This window comes from Narcine bancroftii, chromosome 4 (assembly GCF_036971445.1).
Source record: "Narcine bancroftii isolate sNarBan1 chromosome 4, sNarBan1.hap1, whole genome shotgun sequence".
Classification (NCBI taxonomy): domain Eukaryota; kingdom Metazoa; phylum Chordata; class Chondrichthyes; order Torpediniformes; family Narcinidae; genus Narcine; species Narcine bancroftii.
In genome coordinates, this window is record NC_091472.1 from 101,621,109 (window position 1) to 101,647,093 (window position 25,985).

The following is a 25,985-nucleotide window of genomic DNA, read 5'->3' on the forward strand; positions in this document are numbered from 1 at the left end:
GTCAAGTTTATTGTCATTTGATGACACAAGTACAAACCGACAAAACAGCATTCTCTGGACCTTGGTGCAAAACATGCAGATACACAACCGGACATAATGCACATACAGACAAACAATGCAAATGCAGGTTAAGTATTCATATATACAATAAATAAATATTGATTCATGAATATGAGAGTCTCAGGTAGTTAGTGTGAGCAGTTTTTTGGTTGTTCAGCATTCTCACTCCCCTTGGGAAGAAGCTGTTCCTCAGTCTGTTGGTGCTGGTCTGATCCTCCTGTATCTCTTTCCTGATAGGAGCAGCTGAACGATGCTGTATATGGTGGAAGGTCCTCAATGATTTTGTGTGCCTTCTTCAGACAATGTTCCCAGTAGATAATGTTGATGGAGGGGATGGAGACTCTAGTGATCTTCTCCGCCACTCTTATGGTCCTGTTGATTGACTTCTGATTCATTTCTCTGCAGCAACCACACCACACTGTGATGCAGCCGGCCAGGATGCTCTTGATAAAGGTTCTATAGAAGGTTGACATGATGGTGGCCAGGAGCCCTGCCCACTTCAGTCTTCTCAGGAAATGCAGTTGCTGTTGTGCCTTCCTGACAAGTGAGGAGATGTTGAGTGTCCATGATAGATCACTATTAAATGAACTCCAAGGATATTGGTGCTTTCCACTCTCACTACTACAGAGTTGTTGATGTGCAGTGGAGGGTGATCATTCCTGGTCCTCCTGAAGTCAATGATCATGTCCTTCATCTTCATTGAGACTCAGGTTGTTTCTCTCACACTATTTCACAAGATTTTCCATCCCTTCTCTGTTGTGCGACTCATCATTGTTGTTGATCAGGTCAACTAATGTTGTATCATCTACAAATGATAACTTTGTTGGAGCTGGATTAGTGATGCAGTTGTGGGTCAGTAGCGTGAACAGGAGTGGGCTGAGCACACAGTTCTGATGACATTCTGCTTCCGACCTGCCAGACTGTGTGTCTTTCTGTTAGGAACTTCAGGATCCAGTTACAGAAAGAGGTGCTGAGTCCCAGCAAGGAGAGGTTCTCCATCAGCCTCTGGGGAATGATCATATTAAAAGCCAAGCTGAAGTCAATGAACAGCAGCCTGGCATATGAGGGACATTCTCCAGGTGGATCTGGACAAAATGAAGGGTCAAAGCTATAGCATCGTCTATGGAACAGTTTCTACAAAAGGCAAATTGAAATGGGTCCAGCATCTCTGGGAGGTGTGTTTTGACATGTTCCATCACCATATGCTTGAAGCATTTCATAATGGTGGAGGTCAGTGCCACAGGGGGATAGTCATTGAGACCTGTTCTGGTTGCCCTATTGGGTACTGGGATGATGGTGGCTGTCTTGAACCCTGTAGGAACGATGGGCTGCTGCAGTGAGGAATTGAAGATATTCGTGAAGACTTCCGTAAATTGGTCAGTGCAGTTCTCCAGTACCCAACCAGGTATGTTGACTGCTTCTGCTGCTTAGGTTCACTTTGGATAGGGTTCTCCTTCACCTTGGCCGTGTTCATGTAGGGAGCCCGTTCATCAGGGACACAGTGCTTTCTTTGGTGTTGAAATGCTTAACCAAGTATCCACTTGGACCGTCAGGTGGTTGTAGTTCTAAGTAATCTCATTTCAGTTATCTGAAGTTTGCAGGAAGGGTTTATCTGTGATTGACAGAAGGACTGATACCTTTCGTGATCAATCAAGTTATTGATTGTAAGTACTGCTCCATTTCTTGGAGGACTGGAAATCCTAAAATTGTAGGAAGTTATTGAATGCACCTTTGATAATACCTAAATGTTTGAAGGATAATTACATTTAAAATGAATGAGCTATAAATAGCCTGAATATGCATGAGACTGTCTGATCTCAGAAGCGAAGCAGGCACAGGCCTTGTCAGTATTTGGAGGGGAGACTGCCTAGGAGTACCAGGTGCTGTATGTTTCTGTGATGGGCGCTAGACAAAGTGGCGACTCTCTGCCTACCTTACGGTAGACAAAAATTAAAGAATTTCATGTATGTTACATTCTAAATGTAGTATTACGTGACAATAATGGAACCTTTACCTTTAAATAATGTTTTGATGATTTAATGAGAATTAAGTAGAAATGAATGAAATATTGAATGATTACGTCTACAACAAGGGACTGTTCAATACATTACACACTGTATAGAACTTATTATTTCAGACTCCCAACACTCTGTTTGATTGCCGACTTTATCGCCGGCTTCAGCCCAAGATCCCACTTTACCTCATGCTAACAAGCTCAATGAAAGGAAGAACTTGGCCCTGCTTTCCTCTGTTCACAAACAGTCTCTTTATCAGACTTGGGCTGCATTTAAAGGATGGGTTCTGCATTTTTTTTATCTCCACCATTCTACGTCCTGACTTTGGGCAACAACATGGTGTGGTTGTAGTTTCTACCTTCGAGCTTTGGTTACCTCCAGTCTTTGACTGGTTGCATCGTGGTTTGGAAACTCGACTGTCTGAGAACATGAGCTCTGACCTCCCATCTATTGAACGCTCCCATGTGAGGGGCTGCCTCAAGAATGCAGCCAACATCACCCTGGCCACAACCTCTACTCACTGCTTGCTTTGGAAGCCTGAAAAGCAGCATCTCTAAGTTCAGGAGCATTTTCTTACCAACAGCATTTTGAATCTACCTAGACTACACTAATCCTGACCATAAACTACTCTGGCACCACCAAAAGATCTGTTCACATTCTTGAAACATTACACTTTTTTTCGCACTAACAGCAACTGTGAATATTTATTTTTCTATATTTTTTCTATTTATTGTCTCATTGAGCAACGTGATAATTTACACATTTGTTTCTGTGTATCTTAAATACTTTGTGGCTGCAGCAAGAAAGAATTTGTGTGAATTTGCACATTGTACCTGTGTATATGACAATAAACACTCATCTCATTCCAATGTTCTCCAGGCAGTCTTCCCATCTGCAGCCTCCCGAGAAAGTGAGCAAATCCAAAACCTTGCTTGCCATTATTCCAACTACCAGCACAACCTCCTTTGCCTTTATCCTTGTGCTTTCTGTCCGAATTGGGAAGCCAATCCATTGAAGCCATTCTCATCCTTGTCTTCAAATTTCTCCTTGATCCCTCCATTTCCAACCTTGTCCAACCTGACAAGTATTCCAGCAACTCTGACCTTTCACGCTATCACCACTTTCATCTCTGCAACAATAAAGTCACGATCAACTGCTTCGGCCCAAGTTCTGCCATTATCCTCCCAACAAAACTCCCCCCTCCAACTCTCCTCTAACAATTTATCTGAAACCTGTGTCTAAGCATTTCAAGATTCAAATTTATGGTCAGAGTACATCACAAACAACCTTGAGCTCCTTTTTCCTGCAGGCCAGACAGAATTTCTAATGACACCAGACAACAAAGATCTTGCTTCCTGAACATTTTTGGGTGTATTTTATGGATTTTGGGCTATTAATCATGATAAAAGTTTCCTGTCACTTACCATTTTTTAGATATAACCTATTTTTGTGATTTCCTGTAATATTTTGTCTACTTCATACAAAACCATAACGTCTTTGAAAATTCAATACTTTCATTGGCACTTGGGCTACTTTTATTCTTATCTTGGTCCAGTCTGTGACAAACATGGGGAAAAGTTTCACCAGGTCATTGTGACCATGGAAAAGCAGTATCAGGGCAACTGGAATCCATCAATGCTGGCAGACTATTGTTGGGCACTGATATGAGAGATCAGATGCTGAGTGTGATAGTACAGACTTATCACCAATGTATATAGTGTATATAGTTACAGTATCTAGACTGTGCTTACAGCGATTGGCTGTAAGCCACACCTACTGTCTGGGCCTTAAAGGGTTGTGTCCCGAGCCAGGTCGGATCATTCCGGACTGGTCGGCCACCTGTGAAGAGCTCCTGTCTTTTGCTAATAAAAGCCTTGGTTTGGATCAACAAGTCTTTGGTTCTTTCGACGAGCTCAACACTGAGTACAAACGAAAATCTGTGACAAAACACTTTTAGGTCTGTTGAACTAATGCTGTGTGTCAGCATCATTATGTGATTAAACATGTTAAATTCAATAAAAGTTAATTTAATGTTTCTCCAACTTCCTACGTGATACAGCAAATATGAAATTATCTTTGTGTTCAGCTTGAAGTTGTCTATCATAATCCCCAATTTTTCTTAAAAGTAAACATTTTGGAAAAATATGGTTATCCAGTGTCAGTAACTGTAAACTGCACTCAAGAAGATAGAAATGTATACAAAAGAAATAAATGTAAACTGATCAACTGTGCAAATACAGAAAATAAATATTCAGAAACAAATAATGAACAAAATAAGAGTCCTTAAATGAGTCTGTGAATGAGTCTTCTGTTCAGGAGTCTGTTGGTTGAGGGGTACATGCTATTTGTGAAACTGGTGGCCCAAGTCTTATGGCACATGTAGCTTTTTCCTGATGGCAGCAGTGAGAACAGAGCATGTCCAGGGTGGGGTCGATCCTTGATGATGGCTGTTGCTCTCCGACAACAACATTCCATGTAGATTTTCTTGATGTTGGGGACAATTTTGCTTGTGACATTCTGCGCTGTCTTCACAACATTTTACAAGCCTTTCTGATCAGAGATATTGGTGCCCCATACCAGACTGCGATGCAACCAGTCAGTATACTTTCCAATGCACATCTGTAAAAGTTTGCCAAGGTTTCTAATGACATACTGAATCTCCGCAAACTCCTGAGTAAAGAAGAGGTACTTTCTTCACAATGACATTAGTATGAATGGTTCTAGAAAAACTTATCCAAGATGGTAACTCCTAGGAATTTAAATTTGCTCACCCGCTCCACCTCTGATTCCCCAATGATCACTGGGTCGTACACCTCTTGGGTTCCTTTTTTTAACTCTACAACCAGCTCCTTAGTCTTGACCTTGAGCCACCTCTCCTATTCAGAGCCAGCTCTTCAGCGCTTGACGTCCTGTTTTGCGGAAACTGCTAAAATGTTTGGCCTGGAAGTCAGCCTGAAGAAAACTGAGGTCCTCCATTAGCCAGCTCCCCACCATGACTACCAGCCCCCCCCCACCCCCCACATCTCCGTCGGGCACACAGAACTCAAAACGGTCAACCAGTTTACCTACCTCGGCTGCACCATTTCATCGGATGCAAGGATCGACAACTAGATAGACAACAGACTCGCCAAGGCAAATAGCACCTTTGGAAGACTACACAAAAGAGTCTGGAAAAACAACCAACTGAAAAACCTCACAAAGATTAGCGTATACAGAGCCGTTGTCATACCCACACTCCTGTTCGGCTCCGAATCATGGGTCCTCTGAACTGGGGTAATTTTAGGTCAACTACCAGTGAAGGGGCCTGGGAGGTTTTCCTATATTCAGACATGATCTAATCATAAGCTGTTGTTATTGCTGTATCGAAGACCCCTGTGTTTGTTGCATGTGTTCCTTCCTGTCCAGTTTGATTGCTGAGCTTTTATTTTATTTCAGGAATATGCAGAACAACAAGTATGCTCTCTGAAACAGATTGAGTTAAATTCTGAGCTGCACGTTTTCGTACAATTGCAGAATCAAATGCTGCAATGAGACTCCCCCTGGCTTTGCAATAGGCTCGTTAACTGACAGGTGGGTTTTTCTATATTTGTTTTCATTGAGACACATTGCCTTCTGAGCAATCTCCCAGCAGTGTGTTTAAGTGTTTGTCAATCAATTACAGAAATAGATGATTGGTAGGAACAGATCAACCTCCTGGGGTGTTTCTCCAGAGTGTTCAGCAGATGGACTGGTTTAATATGTCAGTCACCTGCTGCTGGTCAGTGCCTAACAGATTGCAATTAGTTTGCACATGTAAACCCGTGCAATGTGACTAATAAGTGGTCCTGTATCACCATAGTAATATGTCAAGCAACCACATCAATTTGCATTCAAAAATATACATATATGTACACATGTGAGCATGCAAATACAAACATATGCTTACATGCAAACATGACAGTCTAACTTGAGCTAACCTTGGGATGACGTAGATTTCTGAGCTGGCTGAGATTCTTTGGCATAACTTTGCAGGAAGTTGGCACTAAACAATAATGGCAGGTCGCAGTGATTGGGACCTGGTGCCATGTCATGGGATTGCTGTTGGTTGTGAGTAGAGAGTTCCGGGAGGACAAAGGAAGGTGAAACACTGGATAGAAGCACCTGCAGTAGGCAGACAAAGTGAAGAGCATCAAGGTCATGGGTGCAGTATGACCAGAAATCCAAGATCTCCATCAGAAGGGACTGTGAAATCAACGACCCTTGATCTTGCTTTCACCAAAGTGTGTGCAAGCTTTGTTTTCAAGGGTATTCCAGGATTCTCATTCCATATCCATTTGGGGTGTTCTGATTTAGAAAAGGAATTTTGAAATATTTGACAAACTCTGATTAGGGACTTGCAACTTCAAAATATCCCCAACACAAGATTAGGTAAAAGAAAACTTCAAAAGAGCTACGACATGTGTGTATCACACTTTCTGTCACGTTGATGGCATTTTTTGACTGAAGAAAACAAATAACAATTCTGTATTATTGATAATCTGTGAAATAGAATAAGTTTTAAAACGCTTCTGTGAAATTTCTCCGAGAGAGAGAATGTATTCTCAGTGATATTGTGGCAGATAAATGATAATGATTAGAACTTGTGGCTTCTTCTTTTATGAATCTTGAGTTCTAAACCAATCAATATGATATTTAAACAGAATGATTGCAGCTACATCCAGGTCTGAATCATATGGCCAGATCACTTATTATTAGAAAAAAAGAAAAGCAGATGAAAGATTAGGAATGGATTATTTTTGATGAACTAAGATGCTAAATTGCTAATACACAAGCTCTTTTTTTGGAATCATTTTCTCTTCATTAAATTGTATAATTAGTCAATCATGCAACATTGCAGTAGGCCATTCAGCTCATTTTATTCAAATACTATGCAATTATTCCACTTGCCTTTTGCCTAGCAGTGTATTTTTACTTCACATTGAATCTTTAAATATTTGCTGAACAGAGAAATAATCCATTTACTATCATGCTTGATCTTGTTTTTACAAACAGCAATTGGATGAGTACATGCCTCAGTCTCTTTCCCTTCACTTATGCAAACTGCCTCTCAGCATCATTAATTTTCCCTTTTGAAAGTTGCCATTGCCCACATTTCTATCAGTTGTTAAGTTTCAGTTCATTGCAACTCAATTGTCCGTCAGCAATCCTTTGATCTGCGGATTGTCAAAACTTTTGTCCATCACAACATAATTCCCTGGCTGGTTTGAGAGGGAGCTTAAGGTCAGCAGTAATCACTGGTGCCCATGGGTTTGTCATCAACGATCTGCAGTAAATCAATAAACACTGAGCTGGTCTGCGGGTGAGAATGGTGGGAGAACCTGATGCACAATCGATTACACAAAGACTGAAATTTGCTGAAACTGAAGGCTTTTATTTACAGGAGATGGACAGCATCCCTGTGTTGGTCGCTCACACTGACCTGGACTCAACCTGGGGGCAGGCTTGTGGCATGACAGCCTTTATGGGGAAGAAAGGGGAAGAGTCATGAGCCGGACAGTGAGAACAGGGTTAACCAGGAAAGGTCATGTTATTTTCATATAACAAATATGTACAGTAGTGGTTTCACCATGGAACCATTGTCTGAAAATGTGGTTGGCCAATCTTTTGATGGTCATGTATTCCTTTCCAATTTTATTGCTGAGCGTTTACTTCAGTTCAGGAATATGCATGACCACAGGCATGCTCTCTGAAACAGACTAGGTGAAATGCTGAGCTGTACAGGTACACAATCCTTTATCCAGAATCCTTGGGGGACAGTGTATTCTGAATTTTGGATTTTTCCGGATTTCGGAAAGCAAGATTTAAACCCACCCGAAATGAGCTGCCGTATCCACCCCCACCCCCTTCCAGTCGCGCTGCCGGTCTCTCCCCCTCCCGACTCGTGCTGCCGGTCTTTCTCCCCACTTACCAGATTTTGGAGCTTTCCAGATTTTAGATATCAGAATAAAGGATATTCTTGTGCAAATACTTTACTGGTTTCTAGCAGAATCAAATGCTGCAACAAGACTCCTGGCTTTGCAATTGAACCAACAAATTGGACAGGAAGGAACACATGCCCATCAACAGATTGGCAAGAGGTTACCTTGATCTCCTTCCTTTCCTTGAACACATATAAGCTTCAACATTGCTGCTGGCACTACAATTTACAAATGGGAGTGATTTTCTCTCTCTCTCATGTCACCCCTGATTTACCAACCTCAAACTTGCATCCTTTGCCAGTGAAAACTATTTCCACTTTATTTTGACATTAAATCCCTTCACTTCTACTCTATGCACCTCCAATTTCCCAGATTTATGGGAAATAACAAGGAGAGGAGGAAGGGGTGCAGGAGGAGCCCATCCAGCCCTTTGCTCCACTTTGCAACAGGATTGATTGCTTTGACCTCGGTGCCATTTCCCAGCCACCAGAACACCAGCTTGCATTAGGTTCACACCTTCAAAATAGGTAGAAGTGCAGCACAGAGACCAGCTGAGATGGTCAGTGGAAATCCTGATCCAGGGTTTCTGAGAGTGAAAGTCACCCTGACTGAATTTGAGAACATTACAGGCACATGACATGGGTGCAGCTCATCAGTATTTCTCAAAATGAGCAAAGAGACACCACAGAAACTTCCCTTCAATCTCAAACACACCCATTCACCACAACTGCAAACACTGAGCTGCTGGAGAGACTTGTTGAGTCAGGCAGCATCCATGGGTAGAAATGGTCAATCAATGAGTTGGGTCCCTTTAAAAGTCTGAAGTAAAAAGTGGGTGAAATGACAAAAATGAAGGTGAAAAGAGCTAGGGAGGAGATAAGAGATGATGGTGTGGTGGACTAAAGATGGAAGAGGTAGAGAGCAAGAGAGAGAGAGCGACCAGTGGCCCATTGGGGTGGGGAACTGAAAAGCGGGAGGTAAAGAAGAAATGGAAACAGTGGAACCAGATGGAGATGGGGGTTTACCTCAAAGGAGAAAAACATGTTTGTGCCATTAGATTTAAGGCTGCCTCAGAGAATTATGATGTGTTGTTCCTCATGTTTACATTTTGCCGCACCCTGGCAATGGATGAGATAAAATATTTAAGAATTGAAATGATTGGTGACTGGGAGTTCCGACTCAAATCCATAAACAGAGCGGAGGTGTTTGAGGAATCTGTGTTTGCTTTCACCCATGTTGAGGAGGCCACATCAGGTACACTGAGTGCAGTAGATCAGGTTGGATGATGTGCATGTAAAGCTCTACCTCACCTGGAAGGTGCGTCTGTGGCCCCAGATGGAGGTGAGGGGGAGACATTTACTTTGTGCATTTTAGTGGGAAGAACCTCAGGGTGGAAACGTGAATTGTGAGGGAAAAGTGGACCAGAGAGCCTCGAAGAGACTGATCCCTGTGCAAATCAGTGAGGGGAAGGGTGGGGAGGAGGTGAAAAATAAATTATGTTTCTTTGAGACAGCCTTAAATCTAATGGCATGAATGAAAATATTCCCAATTTTAGGTAATCCTGCTCCCATCTGTTTCCATCTCTTCTTTACCAACTGCTTGCTTTTCTCTCTAACACCCCCTCCCCCAACCTTCTTAGTGGTTTCTTCCCCCCCCCCCCTCTCTCTCTCTCTCTCTCTCTCTCTCTCTCTCTCTCTCTCTCTCTCTCTCTCTCTCTCTCTCGGGACAGGCAGACACGGTTGCAGCGGTTGCAGGGGAAAATTGGTTGGTTGGAGTTGGGTGTTGGGTTTTTCCTCCTTTGTCTTTTGTCAGTGAGGTGGGCTCTGTGGTCTTCTTCAAAGGAGGTTGCTGCCCGCCGAACTGTGAGGCGCCAAGATGCACGATTTGAGGCGATATCAGCCCACTGGCGGTGGTCAATGTGGCAGGCACCAAGAGACCTAGTGGTGTAATTACATATCACACACAGACACTACCTGATTTCCCCCTCAGCTCATCTGTAGTGTTTGTTTTCCTCCATTCACCCTCATCCTCTGCAACTGCCACAACTGGAGTAATGGTTTCCATACTTGAGAAGTAGACGCTTCCGAGGTGGTGCAGAGGAGGCTCACCGTGTAGAATCCAGAGATGAAGGGGTTAACCTGAGGAGAGATTGAGTCATCTAAAATTATAATTGCCAGAATTCAAAAGAATAAGAGGGAATTTTACAGAAATAAATAACATTATGAAAGGGACAGATAAGATAGAGGCAGAAGAGTTGTTTGCACTGGTAGATGACACCACCCACAAGAGATGAGGGAGTATATTCGAGGGAGATTAGAAGGAGGACCTGCTTCACCCAGAGAGTGGAGTTCTCCACCCAGGGAAGCAGTGGAGACTGCCTCATTGAATATATTTAAAACACAAGATGAATAGATTTTTGCAAAAGTAGAATTAAGGGTTGCAAGCAACAGGTGGGGAGGTGGAGCCGAGTCCACAGCCAGACCAGCCATTGTCTTATTAAATGGTGGAGCAGGCTTGATGGGCCAGATGGCCTCTCCTGCTCCTCTTTCTTATGATCCAATCTTCTAATACCATCTGTCACTTAGCCAATTTTTCATTTACTAATAAATGAGTGATAATTTATCAAAACCTTTCATGTCCATATATACATATCTGTAATATACTCATCATCCTTCTCCTTGAATACCAGAAAGACAGTCAAACATGTTATACCAAAACAAAATCCATTTTAGTTTTCATTTATTCATCCTCTTTCTTGCAAATGCCAGTTAATTATTGTCTCTAAAAATATTCCCAGAGTCAATACTTGGCTTATTGGTTTGTGGTGCATTTTAAACGGAGGTGTAACATTTGCAGTCTTCCAGCCCTCTGGTCCCTGTGCCATATTTAGATTGAAGACTGCACCTGGAACTGCCATTGTTTTCACTCCACTCTATCAGGAAATCAGGATTCATTTCTTTTCACCTTGTTTCAGAGACTATACCCATTCCCCTTTAAAGTGGCAATTCAATCTTGTGTCATCATTCCCTCAGACAATGATACACAGAAAGACAATGTCTCCTTATCTTTCCTCCCATACTTTAGCAACTACAGTAAAAAGTCACAAATATGTTCTCCTTGTTGACTCTTCTGCTCATCTGGAAAGATCTCTCACTATCCACTGCAAAGCTCTCACGGATTAAAGTTCAAAGTTTTTTTATTGTCAGAGTACATACATAACAACTGGCAGTGGCCAAGAAATGTATAGCGATTACTTGGAAGAATAGAAGTGTATTGTCTTTAGATAGGTGGTATTCAGAGATGAAGTTTTGTTTGGTTATGGAAAGAATATCTTTTTCTATACAAGATAAGATGTCTTTTTATGAATTAAAGTGGACCCCATTTATTGATTATATACAATTTAAATAAGTTGGAATTAATCATTTTTTTTCTTTAAAAAAACTATATTTTTTCTATATATATGTTTTCTTTTTTTTCTTTTTTTCTTTTTTTTAGTTTTTTTATTATTAGTTGTTTTTTTTTCATTTAAGTTTTTTTTGTTTTTGTTTTTTCATATATATTCTTATAATAAATTTTTTTTGGATTAATAATTAATACTTAATTAATATTTTTTTTTGTTTTTTTATATATATCGATCTTTTTTTTAAGATATATATTTTTTATTTTTTTATTATACTAATAGTATTAATTCTTCACTCTTTATCATGGGGGTGGGGAGGGGGGGTTTAGGGGTTAAAAATAGTTTTTTTTTTAGTCTTAGTTTTTAGTTGTTAGGGGGAGATGCCGAGATTGGTATTGTATTAACTATGTTACTTTGTACGTATTACTTTATTTTGTATTTTTTCTGTACGTGAATTACTTACTTTCTTCATATGTTAAAATTAATAAATAAAGTTTCGAAGAAAAAAAAAGTACATACATAACATCACATACAACACTGAGATTTTTTTCCTCCACAGAGGCAGAATTCATATTTATCGGTAACTATAAACTGCACTCAAGGAAAGGATATGTATACAAAAGAGAGGGAAGGATTAGGAAGTTGTGGCAGGTGAATGCTTGGCTGAAGAGTTAGTGCAGGGGTCAGGGGTTCAGATTTGTGGATGATTGGGATCTCCTCTGGGAAGGTTTGACCTGTACAAAAAGGACGGGCTGCATCTGAACTGGAGGGGGACCAATATCCTGGCATAAGGTTTATTAAAACTGTGAGGGAGAGTTTAGGGGGATCAGAACCAGAATGTGAAGACAGAGAATAGGGCAGAAGGTGAAAAGGATGATGCAATGCTTATGGGTTTGTGAGGAAGAATAGGTGGGGGGGGGGAGAGCATTAATGTTTTCATAGGAGTTTGAAATGTGTGTAGCGGTAGCTAGTAAGGGAAGTGAAATAAAGAGACACACAATGAATCTCTTGCACTTCCAAAGATTTTATATTGAAAAGCCCATGGTGCACCTTATAAAGTGGCCCGTAAGTCCTGCCCACGTGCGGGCAGTGCAGTCATGACGCAGCTGAGTGCGCATGCACTGCCCATTTGAGCACGGGAGAAGACGTGCTCGGCAGCACCATCTTGACGGCGAAGCAGCCACAGCCATAACAGTGCAGAGCCAGTTCACCTGCATCTTGATGTGCGCCACTACACAGCCCCCCCCCCCCCCCCCAAGAACTAGCTCTAGTGTTCAGTTACCCCTGAGCGTAGTGGGCCAGACCTTTGGAAGGTCATCCCCGGTGCTTGGGTTGCGCTGGCATGACCAGCTGGCTGAGGTAGAGATGTGCGGGCTTCAGCCGGTCGGCTGTGAATAGTTTCTCCCTACCCACAATGTCCAGTGTGAAGGATTTGCCCATGCTGCGTAGGACTTTGTATGGGCCCTTATAGGCTCGTTGGAGTGGGGAAGAATACGGTCCACAGCAGACAAAAACAAAGTCTATGGTTAATAAGTCCTGAGGAATGAACACGGGCCGGCACCCGTGGTGTGAGTGTGGGAGAGGGGGTGCAAAGGAGGCTAATCTGTCCCGTAGTTTCTGCAACGCTGCTCCACCCTCGGTGAATGGGTCTTGGGACGGTGGGAAGAATTCACCTGGCAGAATTAATGGGCACCGTACACCAATTCCACGGAGGAGGCCTGCAGGTCTTCTTGGAGTGCAGTTCAGATGCTTAGAAGAGCTCATCCACCCACCTGGGGCTGGTTAAATGGGCCATGAGAGCTGACTTCAGGTGGTAGTGGAAGCTATTGGATTGTGGGTGGTAGGCAATGATGTGGTGCAGTTTAATGCCCAGGAGTGTTGCAAGCTGTGTCCACAGTGCTGATGTAAACTGTGCCCCTCTGTCATTAGTAATATGAGCTGGTATCCCAAACCTCACAATCCAATGCGTGAGCAGTGACCTGGCACAGAAATCAGTTGAAGTGTCTTTGGCCATCTTGTGGTGCAGTCTCCACCATTAGCATATACTGGGTGTCCTGGGAGACAGGTAGCGGGCCCAAGATGTTGACATGTATATGCTCAAACCGCCTCTTCGGAGGGTTGAACTGATGGATGAGGGTCTTGACTAGTTGCTGAACCTTGGAGGTCTGAAACTGGGTGCAATTGCCAGCCAGATGGGCAACTTGCTTTCTTAGGCTGTACCATACAAACAGCTCTGCCACCATGCAAGTTGTGGGTCTTTATGGATGGGTGAGCAAGGTTGTGGACAGCATGGAAAACCTGGCACCTCCATTGCTGTGGTACGACTGGGCACGGTGAGCCAGTGGAAACATCACACAAGAGTGTGTCGGAGCTGCCCGGCAAGCTGATGTCTTTGAAATGGAGGCTGGTGATGGCTGTGTGGAAAGCCTGTGTTTCACCATCCTCTTTTTGGTCTGCGCAAGTTGGGAGTTGTCCAGCTCAGTGGACAAGGTTTGGATGGTGGGTCGAGAGAGGGAGTCAGCCACAACGTTGTCCTTGCCGGAGAGTGCCAGATGGTGGTGGTGAACACCAATATGTACGATAGGTGGCATTGCTGGTGCGCTGACCAGGGGTCCTTTACCATAGAGAACGTGTGCTTGAGAGGCTTGTGGTCGGTAAAAACTGTGAATGGCCTGCCCTCCAGGAAATAGCAGAAATGTATAATGGCAAGGTAGAGTGCCAGGAGCTCCCTGTCAAACACACTGTATTTAAGCTCTGTGGGGCTGAAGAAGGCTAACGGCCTCCACTGACCGTTGCCAGACTATTTGAGGACACCCCCAATGGCTGTTGCTTACACATCAATGGTGAGGGCTGTGGGCACATCTGATCTGGGGTATATCAGCAAGGTGGCGTTGGTTAGGGTGTTCTTAGTTACGGTGAAAGCCGCATCGGCCTCTTCTCTCTAAGCTAGAATCTTGCATTTGGCTAACATCATGGTGAACAGGGGGCGCATGATGTGTGCTGCTCCTGGGATGAAGCGGTTGTAGAAATTAACCATCCTGGTAAATTCCTGGAGGCCTTTGAGGGTGTGGGGGGTGGGGGGGCAGGGGAGAACTGGCGTATGGCTGAGACTTTATCCATTGATGGTATTGCCCCAAATTCCCAGGAATTGCTTGGAGTCTTTCCCACATTAGCACTTTGCCAAGTTGACAGTGAGGCTGAAGTTGGACAGGCGCGTGTAAAGTCTGTGGAGATGATCTTTGTGATCTTCGTGGTCCTTGCTTGCGATTGAGTATGTCATCCAGGTAAATGAACACAAAGCCCAAGTCTCTGCCCACCACGCCCATCAAGCCCTGGAAGATTTGTGCCGTATTCTTGAGGCCAAACAGCACGTGGGGGAATTCAAAAAGCTGAATGGAGTGATGATGGCCATCTTTCCAATGTCATCCGGGTGGACGGTGTGATAGTACAGATTTTTATCACCAATGTGTATATGTACAGATTGTAGTGTAGGATGACTGTGATTGGCTGAGAGCATAGCCATGCCAACTGGCAGGTCTTAAAGGGTTGCTCCTAGCCAGACCAGTTCATTCTGGACTGGTCGACCGACATGTGATATGCTCCAGTCTTCTAGTTAATAAAAGCCTTGGTTTGGATCAACAATCCTTTGATTCTTTTGACGCACTCTACAGACAGGAATCTGGTGATAGCTACACACTAGATCAGGGGTGTCAAACTCAAATTCACAGAGGGCCAAAATTAAAAACTTGGACTAAGTCGTGGGCCAAACTAAATATTAATTGAAAATTTTCAACAACATCTGCATGTTTTCTCTTCTTTCAATATATGTAATGTTAAACATTTTCTTATTAAAATAAATGTTTAATAATAGTTTTGGTTAAACTCTTTCCAGAAGAAGCATTAACAAATGAGAAATAAAATATTCAATGAATAATATTTCTCTATAGCCTTTCTTTCTTTGGCTTGGCTTCGCGGACGAAGATTTATGGAGGGGGTAAAAAGTCCACGTCAGCTGCAGGCTCGTTTGTGGCTGACAAGTCCGATGCGGGACAGGCAGACACGGTTGCAGCGGCTGCAGGGGAAAATTGGTTGGTTGGGGTTGGGTGTTGGGTTTTTCCTCCTTTGCCTTTTGTCAGAGCCTTTAAGCTCCTTTTAAATGTATTTTTTTTCACAAGCCAACAAGTCAAAAAAATAACAACTTACTAGCCTTGTCGGTGACGTGCAATAGGCTATTGGTGTGACCAGCTGCTGAAGCCATTAGCAACGACTGGCCTGGGCGTTTTCTGAAAATGAGCAGGGCTGCCTGCATCTTTGTGCTTGTGCCCCCTAGCGTTGGTGATAAAAACACCAGTTAGTCTTCATTGCCTCTGCTGGGGTGCGGTTGTGCTCGGTTCAGATGGGGTCCAGTCTGCTGACCTGGGTGGGGAGGAGTCAACTGGTTCACGGCGGACTCGTTTTTGCATTTCATGAGCCACAAGATGTCTTCTCTGGCCGCGACCTTACATGGGTCTGAGAAATCTTTGCCAACAGCAGTTGTATGTCATCTGGCATCTGTTCCAGGAAAGCCTGCTCAAACATGAGACACAGCTTGTGGCCCTCTGAGAGTGCAAACATTTTGTCCATAAGGACGCCCTCTAGCCTGGCAGTGTACTGTTGTCTGGCAGGCCGAAAGTGCTCAGGAAGAGTTTCTTGAGGGCTGGGTATTTACCTTCCTCCGGCGGGTCATGTATCAGGTTGTCCACTCTGGCTGCAGTCTCTTGATCTAGGGAGCTAACGACGTGGTAAAATATTGTCGAGTCGGAGGTAATCTGCCTGAAGTGAAATTGCGCTTCCTCTTCCCTGAACCAAATGCTTGGGCAAAGGGTCCAGAAAGTTGGCAATTTCATGGCCACTGCGTTGACTGCTGCAGCGTCCATGGACAATCGTCTGGGTTCAGTGGGGTCACCAATGTAGTGGTAGCAACTAAGGGAAGTGAAATACGAGACTACAGACTGAGTTGCTTGCACTTCCCACAGTTTTATATTGAAAAGCCCGTGCTGCGCCTTATGAGATGGCTTGTAAGTCCCACCCACGCATGGGTGGTGATGTCATGACTCAGCCGAGTGCACGTGCGTGACCCATTTGAGCATGGGAGAAGATGCGCTCGGCGGCGTAATCTTGACGTGGCTGCTCTGCAGCCATAACAGTGTGGAGCCAGTTCGCCGCGTCTCAATGTGCGTCGTCACGTGTGTTTCAATTCAGGGAGTATTAGGAATGATGGAGATAAACTTAAGGCCATGGATCAGTACATGGAATTACAATGTTGAGGCCATAACAGAGACAGGATTGGCTGATGCGGGTACAGGGTGTAGATGTTTTAAAAGGGATATGATGGAAGATAACGTTTGGGGGGGGGGGGAAGTAATAGCATTACTGGTCAGGGATAGTATCACAAGTTGCAGAAAGGGAGGAGGATACTGTTGTAGGAATGTTTACTGAGTCAGTGTGGGTGGAATTCAGAAATAGGAAGTGAACAATCACTGTGCTGGGAATAGTCTATAGGCACCATATAGCCCTCGGGACTCTGAGAACAGATAAGTAGGTAGACTTTGGAATGGTGCAGATAACTGGGTTGTTATTATGGGAGACTTCAACTTCCCCAATATTGACTCACACCTCCCTACTGCAAAAGAATAGATGGGACAGAATGTATCAGGTTTGTCCAAGAAGGGTTCCTGACACAGTATGTGGACTAGCCTACAAGAGGAGAGGCCATACTGGATCTAGTACTGGGTAATGAATCTAGTCAGATGGCAGACCTCTCGGTGAGGGTGCACTTTGGTGAAAATGACCACAATTTCCTGAGCTTTAGCATAGTATGAACAAGCATAAATGCAAAAAAAATGGTAATATATTTAATTAGGGAAGGGATCATTCTGATGGGATGAGGCAGGAAGTTGGGAGAGTAAGTTGGAAACAGATACTCTCAGGAGAAAGCACAGATGTAATGTGGAAGATGTTCAGCGACCACTTGAACGGGGTTCTGGATAGGTTTGTCCCACTGAGGCAGGAAAAGATGATAGGTAAAGGGAACAGTGGTTGACAAAACAGGCGAGGTAACTAGTTAAGAGGAAGAAGGAAGCATCCATTAGATTTAGGAAGCAAAAGCAGAAAGGTTCATGGGAATTATATGGTAGCCAGAAGGATGTGGGAAAGCTAAAAGGGGGCATGAGAAGGCCTTAGCAAGTAGGATTAAGGAAACCCCTATGTGTACATGAAGAAAAGGATGACAAGAATGGTAGGGTCTCTTAAGGATAAGGGATGTGCCTGGAGGCTGACAAGGTTGAAGAGGTCCTTAATGAATACTTTGCTTTAGTATTCACCAAAAAAAAGGACCTTGGTCAAGGTGAGATCAGAATATTACATGCTTGAATGCTATGCCATGTTGCGATTAGGAAAGAAAAAGTGCTGGATCTTCTTCAAAGCATTAGAATTGATAATTCCCCAGAGCTGGATGAGATAAGCCCCAGGTTGATATAAAAGGGGAGAGAAGAGATTGCTGGGGCATTGACAGTGATTTTTGCATCCTCCTTGGTCACGGGGAGATGCTGCAGAATTGGAAAATGACAAATGTGGTCCCCTTTTTAAAAATGGTAATAGAGGGACTATAGGACTATAGGGATAGTTACCATGGCTTCGTGAGGGGAAGGTCATGCCTCATGAGCCTAATTGAGTTTTTTGATGAGGTAACAAAAGAAATTGATGAAGTTAGGGTGGTAAATGTGTTTGTACATGGATTTTAGTCAGGAATTTGGCTAGCTTCCCCCATAGAAGACCTATTCAGAAAGTCATGAGGCATGGGATCCATGGAACTTCACTGTGTGGATTCAGAAATGGCTTGCCTGTAGGAAACAGAGAATTATAGTGGACAGGAAGTATTCTCCCTGGAGGTCAGTGACTAGTGGAGTTCCTCAGAAATCTGTTTTATGTCCTCTGCTCCTTTGTGATTTTTATGAGTGATTTGGACAAAGAAGTAGAGGGATGGGTTATTAAGTTTACAGATGACACAAAGTTTGGAGGTATTGTTGGTAGTGCCGAAGGTTGATGAAGGTTACAACAGGATATAGGTGGGATGCAGAGTTGTGCAGAAAAATGGCAGATGGAGTTCAATCCAGATAAGTGTGAGCTGATGCATTTTGGAAGGTCAAACGTGAAGTCAGAATACGTGGTTAATGGTTGGATACTTAACAGTGTGGAACAACAGAGAAACCAAATCTATAGATCTCTCAAGGTTACTGCACAGGTTGATAAGATATATAAGAAGCCTATAGTATGCTGGACTTGATTAGTCAGGGTACTGAGTTCAAGAGTTGTGAGGTAATGTTGCAGCTCTATAAATCTCTGGTGAGACCACACTTAGAATATTGTGTTCATTTCTGGTCACCTCATTATAGAAAGGATGTAGAAGCTATGGAGAGGGTGCAGAGGAGATTTACCAGGATGTTGCCTGGATTGGAAAATATGGCTTATGAGACAAGCTTAGCAGAGTTGGAGTGAAAAAGTATGAGATGACTTAATAGAAGTCTACAAGATAACAAGAGGTCCAGATAAGGTATACAGCCACCACCCCTTTTTTTCCTCAGGGCAGGAGTAACAAACACTGGAGGACATCTGTACAAAGTGGAGGGAGGACAGTTTAGGGGAGACATCAGGTATAAGTTTAAGTAAGTATGGGGTAGAGTGGAAAACAAGGTGGGGAGGTTACAGGAAAGTAGATAAGTTAAAGATAGATTATGTTTAGGGAAGATGGCAGGGGTAAGTTTTTTTTTTACACAGAGAGTCGTAGGTGCCTGGAATGCATTCCCAGAGCATTTAAGAGACTCTTAGACAGGCACATGGATGAAAGAAAAATAGGGAGTTATGAGGTAGGGAGGGTTTATTTATTTTTGATAAGTGTATATTGGTTGCCACATCGTGCGCTGAAGGTCCTATATTGTGCTGTAATGTTCTAGATTCTAGAAATGTAAACAAAGAAATATAAACAAATTGACTGCACTGTATAGAAAATATAAATATTCATTGAGAAAAGTAAGAATTCTTAAAACAGTCTCTGATTAAGTCTGTTGTTTTGGAGCCTGATAGTGGAGAGAAAGAAACTATTCCTTTTTTGAATATTTTTTTTTAAACCATACATACATTCAAATATATTTCAAGATACAGATATTATATATTGAGTATCAAATACATGATAATACCACAACACCCCCCCCCCCACACACACAGTCCCAAGAAAAAATGAAGAAAAGAAAAGAAAGAGGGTACAAAGTAAGATGTTAGAATGGAAAAAATGGGAAAGAAAGAAAAGAATAAAAACAAGAATGCGAATGGACTGCTGGAAGTGTTAAAACTCATCTAGTCTAAAATTCATACCTATTTCATCATTAATAGGATTCCACGCAGGTCTTAGAAGCTAAAAAGAACATATAGAAATCTAAAAAATTAGAAATGTAATTTTTTTGTAGAAACGGGCACCAAATTTGTGAAAATATATCATATTTTTTCATTAAATTAAATGTAATTTTCTCAAGGGGAACACAATTGCATTTCCCCATTTCATCATTCCAAACTTGGGTATGAATCAGTTTTCCAAGCAACTGCAATACATTTTCTCACCACTGCTCATGCAATTTTAACAAATTCTATCTGGTATTTAGTTAATTTCAATTTAGGTCTTATCCCTACAATGTTATCTAATAAAAATAATTCTGGATTTTGTGGAAATTGGATTCCTGTAATTTGTTCTAACAAATTTCCTAATTCTAGCCAGAAGAGTCTTACTTTATCACAAGACCACGCTGAATGTAAAACAAAAAGTTCCAACCTCTTAGCCACATCGAAAACAGTGATTGGATAAATTTAATTTCATTTTATTTAATTTTTGTGGTGTGAGGTATAACTGAGGTAAAAAAAATTGTACCAGTCTATATCTTACATTTATTGTATTAGTCATAGAGTCTTGACATAAATCAGCCCAATTCATCTCCTATTATCACATTCAAATCTGACTCTTTGTCTGGATCTATGAATCCCCGTTTTAGGGGTCCCCACTTGAAGTAAATGATAAATTGCTGAAATAGATTTCTCTGCATTTCCCTTTCTTATTTAAGTCTTTATATCGTCACACTTTAGTAAATATGTTGTTGGACCCATCTTATCCCTTAAATATGCTCTGATTTGAAAATAGCAAAATATGGTATTCTTAAGAATACCATATTTATTCATAAGTTGTTCAAATGACATCAGTTGCCCTTGTTCATCATAGTCATCAATGTATTTGATCCCTTTCCAAGGCCAAATTTCAAAAATTTGATTATCTAATGTACAAGGTATGAGTCAAAGGAGTTCTAAGAGATAACTTGCTCTTTATTCCAATTTCTGCATTTGTATTATGCAAAATTTTAATCAAATGTTTCAATAGAGGAGTTTCTCTTTCAGCAGTTAATGATCTTGCATCCCATTTATAAATAAAGTCTTCTGCTTTTCTCTCTCCTATTTTATCTAATTCTATTTTTATCCAAGCAGATTTTCCCCTCTTCAAAGAAAGAGGTAAGACATTTTATTTGGACTGCTCTATAGTAATTTTTAAAGTTAGCTGTAAACTCCTATTTCATATTTGCATGTTAATTTTTCTATAGAGGTTCTGGACATTTACCTTCCCATGAACAGATTCTAATCTATTTATTTAATACTTGAAAGAATTTTGGGGGTATTATTGTAGGCGTCATTGAAAAAGATACTATATTCTGGGAAATATTTTTATGCAATTAACTATTCCTACAAATGTTAAAGGCAATATTGACCATCTATGAAGTAACGACAAATAATTCAATTTGTATAAATTTTGTAACATTATCTGTATGAACTCCAAATTATTTTATCCCATTTGTCGGTCATTTAAACTGAGTGTTTCTTTGGCAAATAGTATAATCATCTCTTGCAAGAGCCATAATTTCTCTCTTATCCCAATTTATTTTATAATCCCAAACTGTACCATATTCTTCTAATTTTAAATTAATTTGCTGGTTCTGTCTGATATATCAGCAAATAAGCTCATCTTATGTTCCTCTTGATTATCAATTCTAAAACCCTTAATATCTGGAACCCAATGGTAACTGTACCCGAATCTGATGGTACTTGTCTTGTGGTACCTCTCCCTCTTTCTGAATGGGAGCAGCGAGAACGAGCATGTCCTGGGTGGTGTGGATCTTTAGTAATTGCTGCTGCTTTCTGAAGGCAGCACTCAAGAGTGATTTTCTGGATGGTGGGAAGAGTTTTACTTGTCATCTACTGGGCTGTGCCCCTTACCTTTTGCAGAGCTTTCCACCCAGAGGTATTGTTGCCGCCTCTACAGCCAGTCAGCACTTTTTCCACTACACATCGATAGAAGTTTGCCAAGGTTTCCAATAATATACCGAACATCTGCAAACTCTTGGAAGTAGAGGCACAGACGGCTTTCTTCACGAAAGCATGAGGATGATCGTTTCAGGAAAACTCCTCCAAGATAGTGATTCTCAGGAATTTAAATTTGCTCACCCTTTCCACCTCCGATCGTCTAATGATCACTGGATCGGACACCTCTGGTTTTCCCTTCCTAAGACCTGCAATCAGTTTTTCGGTTCTGTTTCTAGAACCCTAAGATTACCATGCGTCTGAAGTCCCTTTCTGTGGCACCATTCCAATATAATCCCCTCCAGCACTCGGGCGTCCACCCCGAAGGACAGCGTCTGGAATTGGAAGCAGTGCTGGAGACCTAACCTTCAAAAAAGGAATAGTTTCTTTCCCTCCACTATTGGGCTCCTAAACAACAGACTTAATGAGAGACTGTTTTAAGAACTCTTAACAGGGAGAAACGGAAATAACCACTACAGCTGGCTTCAGACATCGGATCTTAATTAGAAAATTTGAAACTATTTTCCTGGTTTGTGACCTACTCTTTATCACGTACATTTTTTTAAAAAAAGTTGATGACAACGCTTTGTTGTTGCGGACTGTGTCGGCATTGAGACCTTTGGACATTGAGCTCTCCTCTCTCAATTGAGGCATGTAACCATCGGGAATAGTTGCCATTGGGTTTCCGTCTCGGGTTTTACTTTAACGAGAGCTTGCTGTGGCTTATTCCATTTCCCTGATGTAAAAAAAGCATCATCTTCCCGTGCAAGTTTGGCATGTGCACACAACAAACGGGGTTCTTTCTTTTTCCACAAAATAATGATAATTATTCACCCGAGTGTCAAGAAACGGGGGACAAAATGCTCCGGTGCAAGGCTTTCTGCCGTGAGCGACATCGCCCTGACCTCAGCAACTCGGGACAATCGGACGGCGTCAATGGAGATGACCTGATTTCATCTCTGCAGTGAAGTGGTGCGGACAACAGGGGGCAGACGTGTTGAAGCGATCCGGCTCCATGCGATAGACCTGCCCAAATGCGATCGAGAACTGGCAGAAGGCAGGGTGCTCCTGGCTGGCAAGGCGTATGGTCATTGCAAAGATCGCAGGTAGGCTTCTCAACTCGTTTACCAGTTCCAAGTTGTTTTATTACTGGGAGCCAGCTATCGCTCGACTCTTCCTGGGAGCGCTGATCTTGGTGCTGATGTATCCACGAGATGTCGACTCAGACAGGAGATGCGATGATGGAATCCTGCATCCATCCCCCAGCCCACGTTCAAAAGTACAGTTCACGGGAAACGGGGGTAGTAGCATTAAAACTGCGCGTTGTCTGAATGTAGCAAATGCGGCCCATTGCCAGATCTATTGGAGCCAAAATATTAATGGCATTTTCTTGGTGTAACTAAGCGACATGCGCGATTTTGCCCCAAATCCCCTCACTCCATTTTGTGTTGGACTTAAAATAGTCAAAAAATATATCTTGAAACCATTTAAATGAGACTTGGGCGACTCCCCCCCCCACCACCCCGAATCTACTGTTGAAAGAAGTGCTAATAATTCTAAATATCGTTGCCCAATTTAGCAGGTGGAGAGGTGGTGGGTGAGGTTAATAACATTGACAATCGTTCCCTCTTCCCGGCCACGTTTCAATCTAAATTGGCGATGGGTGTTATTGTCGAGCTCTGGCCTGGCTTCTGGCGGCCGGGGAGATCCCGACCTGTGTTCTCTGTTCCACCGGACATATTCGCCCGTGTTGTAACGACTGATCGAAAATCTCCACCCCCTCTGCTTTGACCAGACAATTCTTTTTTTAAAAAAGTTGACCTGAGGTATTCTGGAAATACTTGGTAAATATTACATTCGGGCGTTGGTCCAGGTGGAGAAAATGCTGGGGTTAAAAGAAGTCAAATTCTCCGGAGAGAGAGAAAGTTTCAAGTGCGGGACCTCCGATCTGGTGAAGAACGGCCTCCATTGGGGGCGGCGGTTCGAGCTCGAAGACACGGTGTTTAATCTTACTTTTGAATTTTTGGTGACTTTCTTTTCAGCCTCGATGGCGCATTTCCACCGACTGGGGACCCTTTGCCAAGACTAAACGTCTCGTCTCGATGCGTCTGGTGAGATGAAGGCCATGAAGCGCGGGGTGGACAGCTTTGAAATCGTGGCGCTTTGTCTGCTTCTCCTCCCGCTGCTGCCCGGCGCCAAGGAGCGTGAAGCGGGGAAGAGGGTGCTCCTGTCCATGAACACGGCGCAGCGATCGGTGGCTCGGAAGGACGGGGATGTGATCATCGGTGCTCTCTTCTCCGTTCACCACCAGCCCACGGCCGAGAAGGTACCCGAGAGGAAATGTGGTGAAATCCGGGAGCAGTACGGGATCCAACGGGTGGAAGCCATGTTCCACACCCTGGACAAGATCAACGCCAACCGCAACCTCCTGCCCAACATCACCCTGGGCTGTGAGATCAGAGACTCTTGCTGGCACTCGTCAGTTGCCTTGGAGCAAAGCATCGAGTTCATCCGTGATTCCCTCATCTCGATGAGGAACGAGCGGGACGGCCTGACCCAGTGTTTGGAAGGACCAGTGTCTGGGGCAAAGGCCAAGACTCCCATAGCCGGGGTTATTGGCCCAGGTTCCAGTTCGGTGGCCATTCAGGTGCAGAACCTGCTCCAGCTCTTCAACATTCCTCAGATCGCCTACTCGGCCACTAGCATCGACCTGAGCGACAAGACACTCTTTCAGTATTTCCTGCGGGTTGTACCCTCGGACACCCTTCAAGCCCGGGCAATGCTGGACATTGTACAGAGGTACAACTGGACCTACGTGTCTGCCGTTCACACTGAAGGTAAAGCGGGCTCGGTCTGCGCGTTGCTCGTGTGCGCCCTGCTCACACGTTACAACATCTGCAACCCAATGGGGGTCAGTGGCGCATTGAATATTGGCCACAGCTTCGCCATGCTAAGGGCTCTGCAGGATAAACGGAAGCCGAGGGAAGTGTTGCGGGGACTTTTTTTTGGTGTTCTTTGACTGTGGTTTTGCTTCCCTGTTTTTTTTTTCTGGTTGATTGGGGGAGAACTGATTCCGTCCGTGACGCACCAAGATCACATTCCCATTGATCTGACAGTCCCACAGGGCAGAGCCAGCGGCGCGACGACACGCTGGCGACTTGCATCTCTTAAGGTTATTACCTCCACCGGGCAAAGTCCAGCCAAACAAGAAAGTCTGCAGTTGCTGGGGTCGAGTGCAGCACACGCCCTCAGTAGAGCCCTTTATTTGGAAGGTAGTTTAAAAATGTATCTGAAATTAAAATGTTTAAAAATTGGAAAATTGAAGGACATCGGCCTACCAAGTCCATGTGGACCTTCTTGGCCATTACACTGTTCCCCTGTGCTTGCTTCGTACACAGGAGCATTGGCATCGATGCTGGAATCTGGAACTACTGATCAACATCTGCTGGAGAAACTCAGAGGGGCAACGAGCATTAGTGGGAGAAAAAGAATGGTCGAGCATTTGCGATGGAACCTCCTCATCAAGACTGAGAGTACAGAAAGGAGATAGTCAGTACAATGAGGAGAGAGTGGGGGGAATTGGACAGGGGCCATTAGGGAACCAGGAAGGGTTGAGGGATGGATTTGGGAGACAGGGCAGTTGATTGCCAGGTACCGGACAAATGGACAGAGAGGCAAAAAGGGGATCAGGTGTCAGAAGACAAGTCATACAGGATGAGGTAGGAGATGGCTAGAGGTTACCACTGCTGAGAAGTAGGGAAGGTTTTGGTGATCTAATGGTATCTATACCTTTTTTGCAATTTTGATCTCTTTTTGATTCAATTAAGTAACAAGAGTAGTTTTGTTACAAAGTATCTGTTCAGCTGCAGCAAGTAAGAATTTTGGTGCATATGTACATTTTACAATGTACACACTATGACAATAAACATTCTCATGAATTGAAACTATCAGGGAAAGGTGAAGGACAGATTGGAACAGATGGAATGGAAGAGGGAGAAGATCCTATTGGTGAAATGTAGGAAGAAGAAGGTGGAACCAGAAGAGGGAAGAGAGGGAGATGTGAATGGGTGGGAGTGGATGGGGAAAAGGTCATAAATGGGGAGAAGGGGAAAGAATTGTGAATCA

General features: G+C 43.1%; 1 protein-coding gene and 1 long non-coding RNA gene across 3 annotated transcripts in view; one reads left to right on the plus strand and one right to left on the minus strand.

Annotated features, from left to right (window-relative positions):
• Nucleotides 1-7,044: 7,044 nt before the first annotated feature.
• On the minus strand, nucleotides 7,045-22,867 carry LOC138760919 (uncharacterized). The gene is made up of 3 exons (XR_011355967.1): nucleotides 22,417-22,867; nucleotides 10,006-10,170; nucleotides 7,045-7,571 (listed from the first exon to the last, which is right to left on the minus strand). It is a non-coding gene; the product is annotated as an uncharacterized lncRNA (long non-coding RNA).
• LOC138760917 (metabotropic glutamate receptor 1-like) overlaps nucleotides 22,473-25,985 on the plus strand; it is a 103,596-nt gene continuing 100,083 nt past the window's right edge. For both annotated transcript variants that reach the window (XM_069932239.1, XM_069932238.1), the window contains exons 1-2: nucleotides 22,473-22,966; nucleotides 23,903-24,697. In XM_069932239.1, coding sequence (XP_069788340.1) covers nucleotides 23,977-24,697 — 721 coding nt within the window. In that variant the 5' untranslated portion in view covers nucleotides 22,473-22,966; nucleotides 23,903-23,976. The remainder of the gene's footprint in view (nucleotides 22,967-23,902; nucleotides 24,698-25,985) is intronic.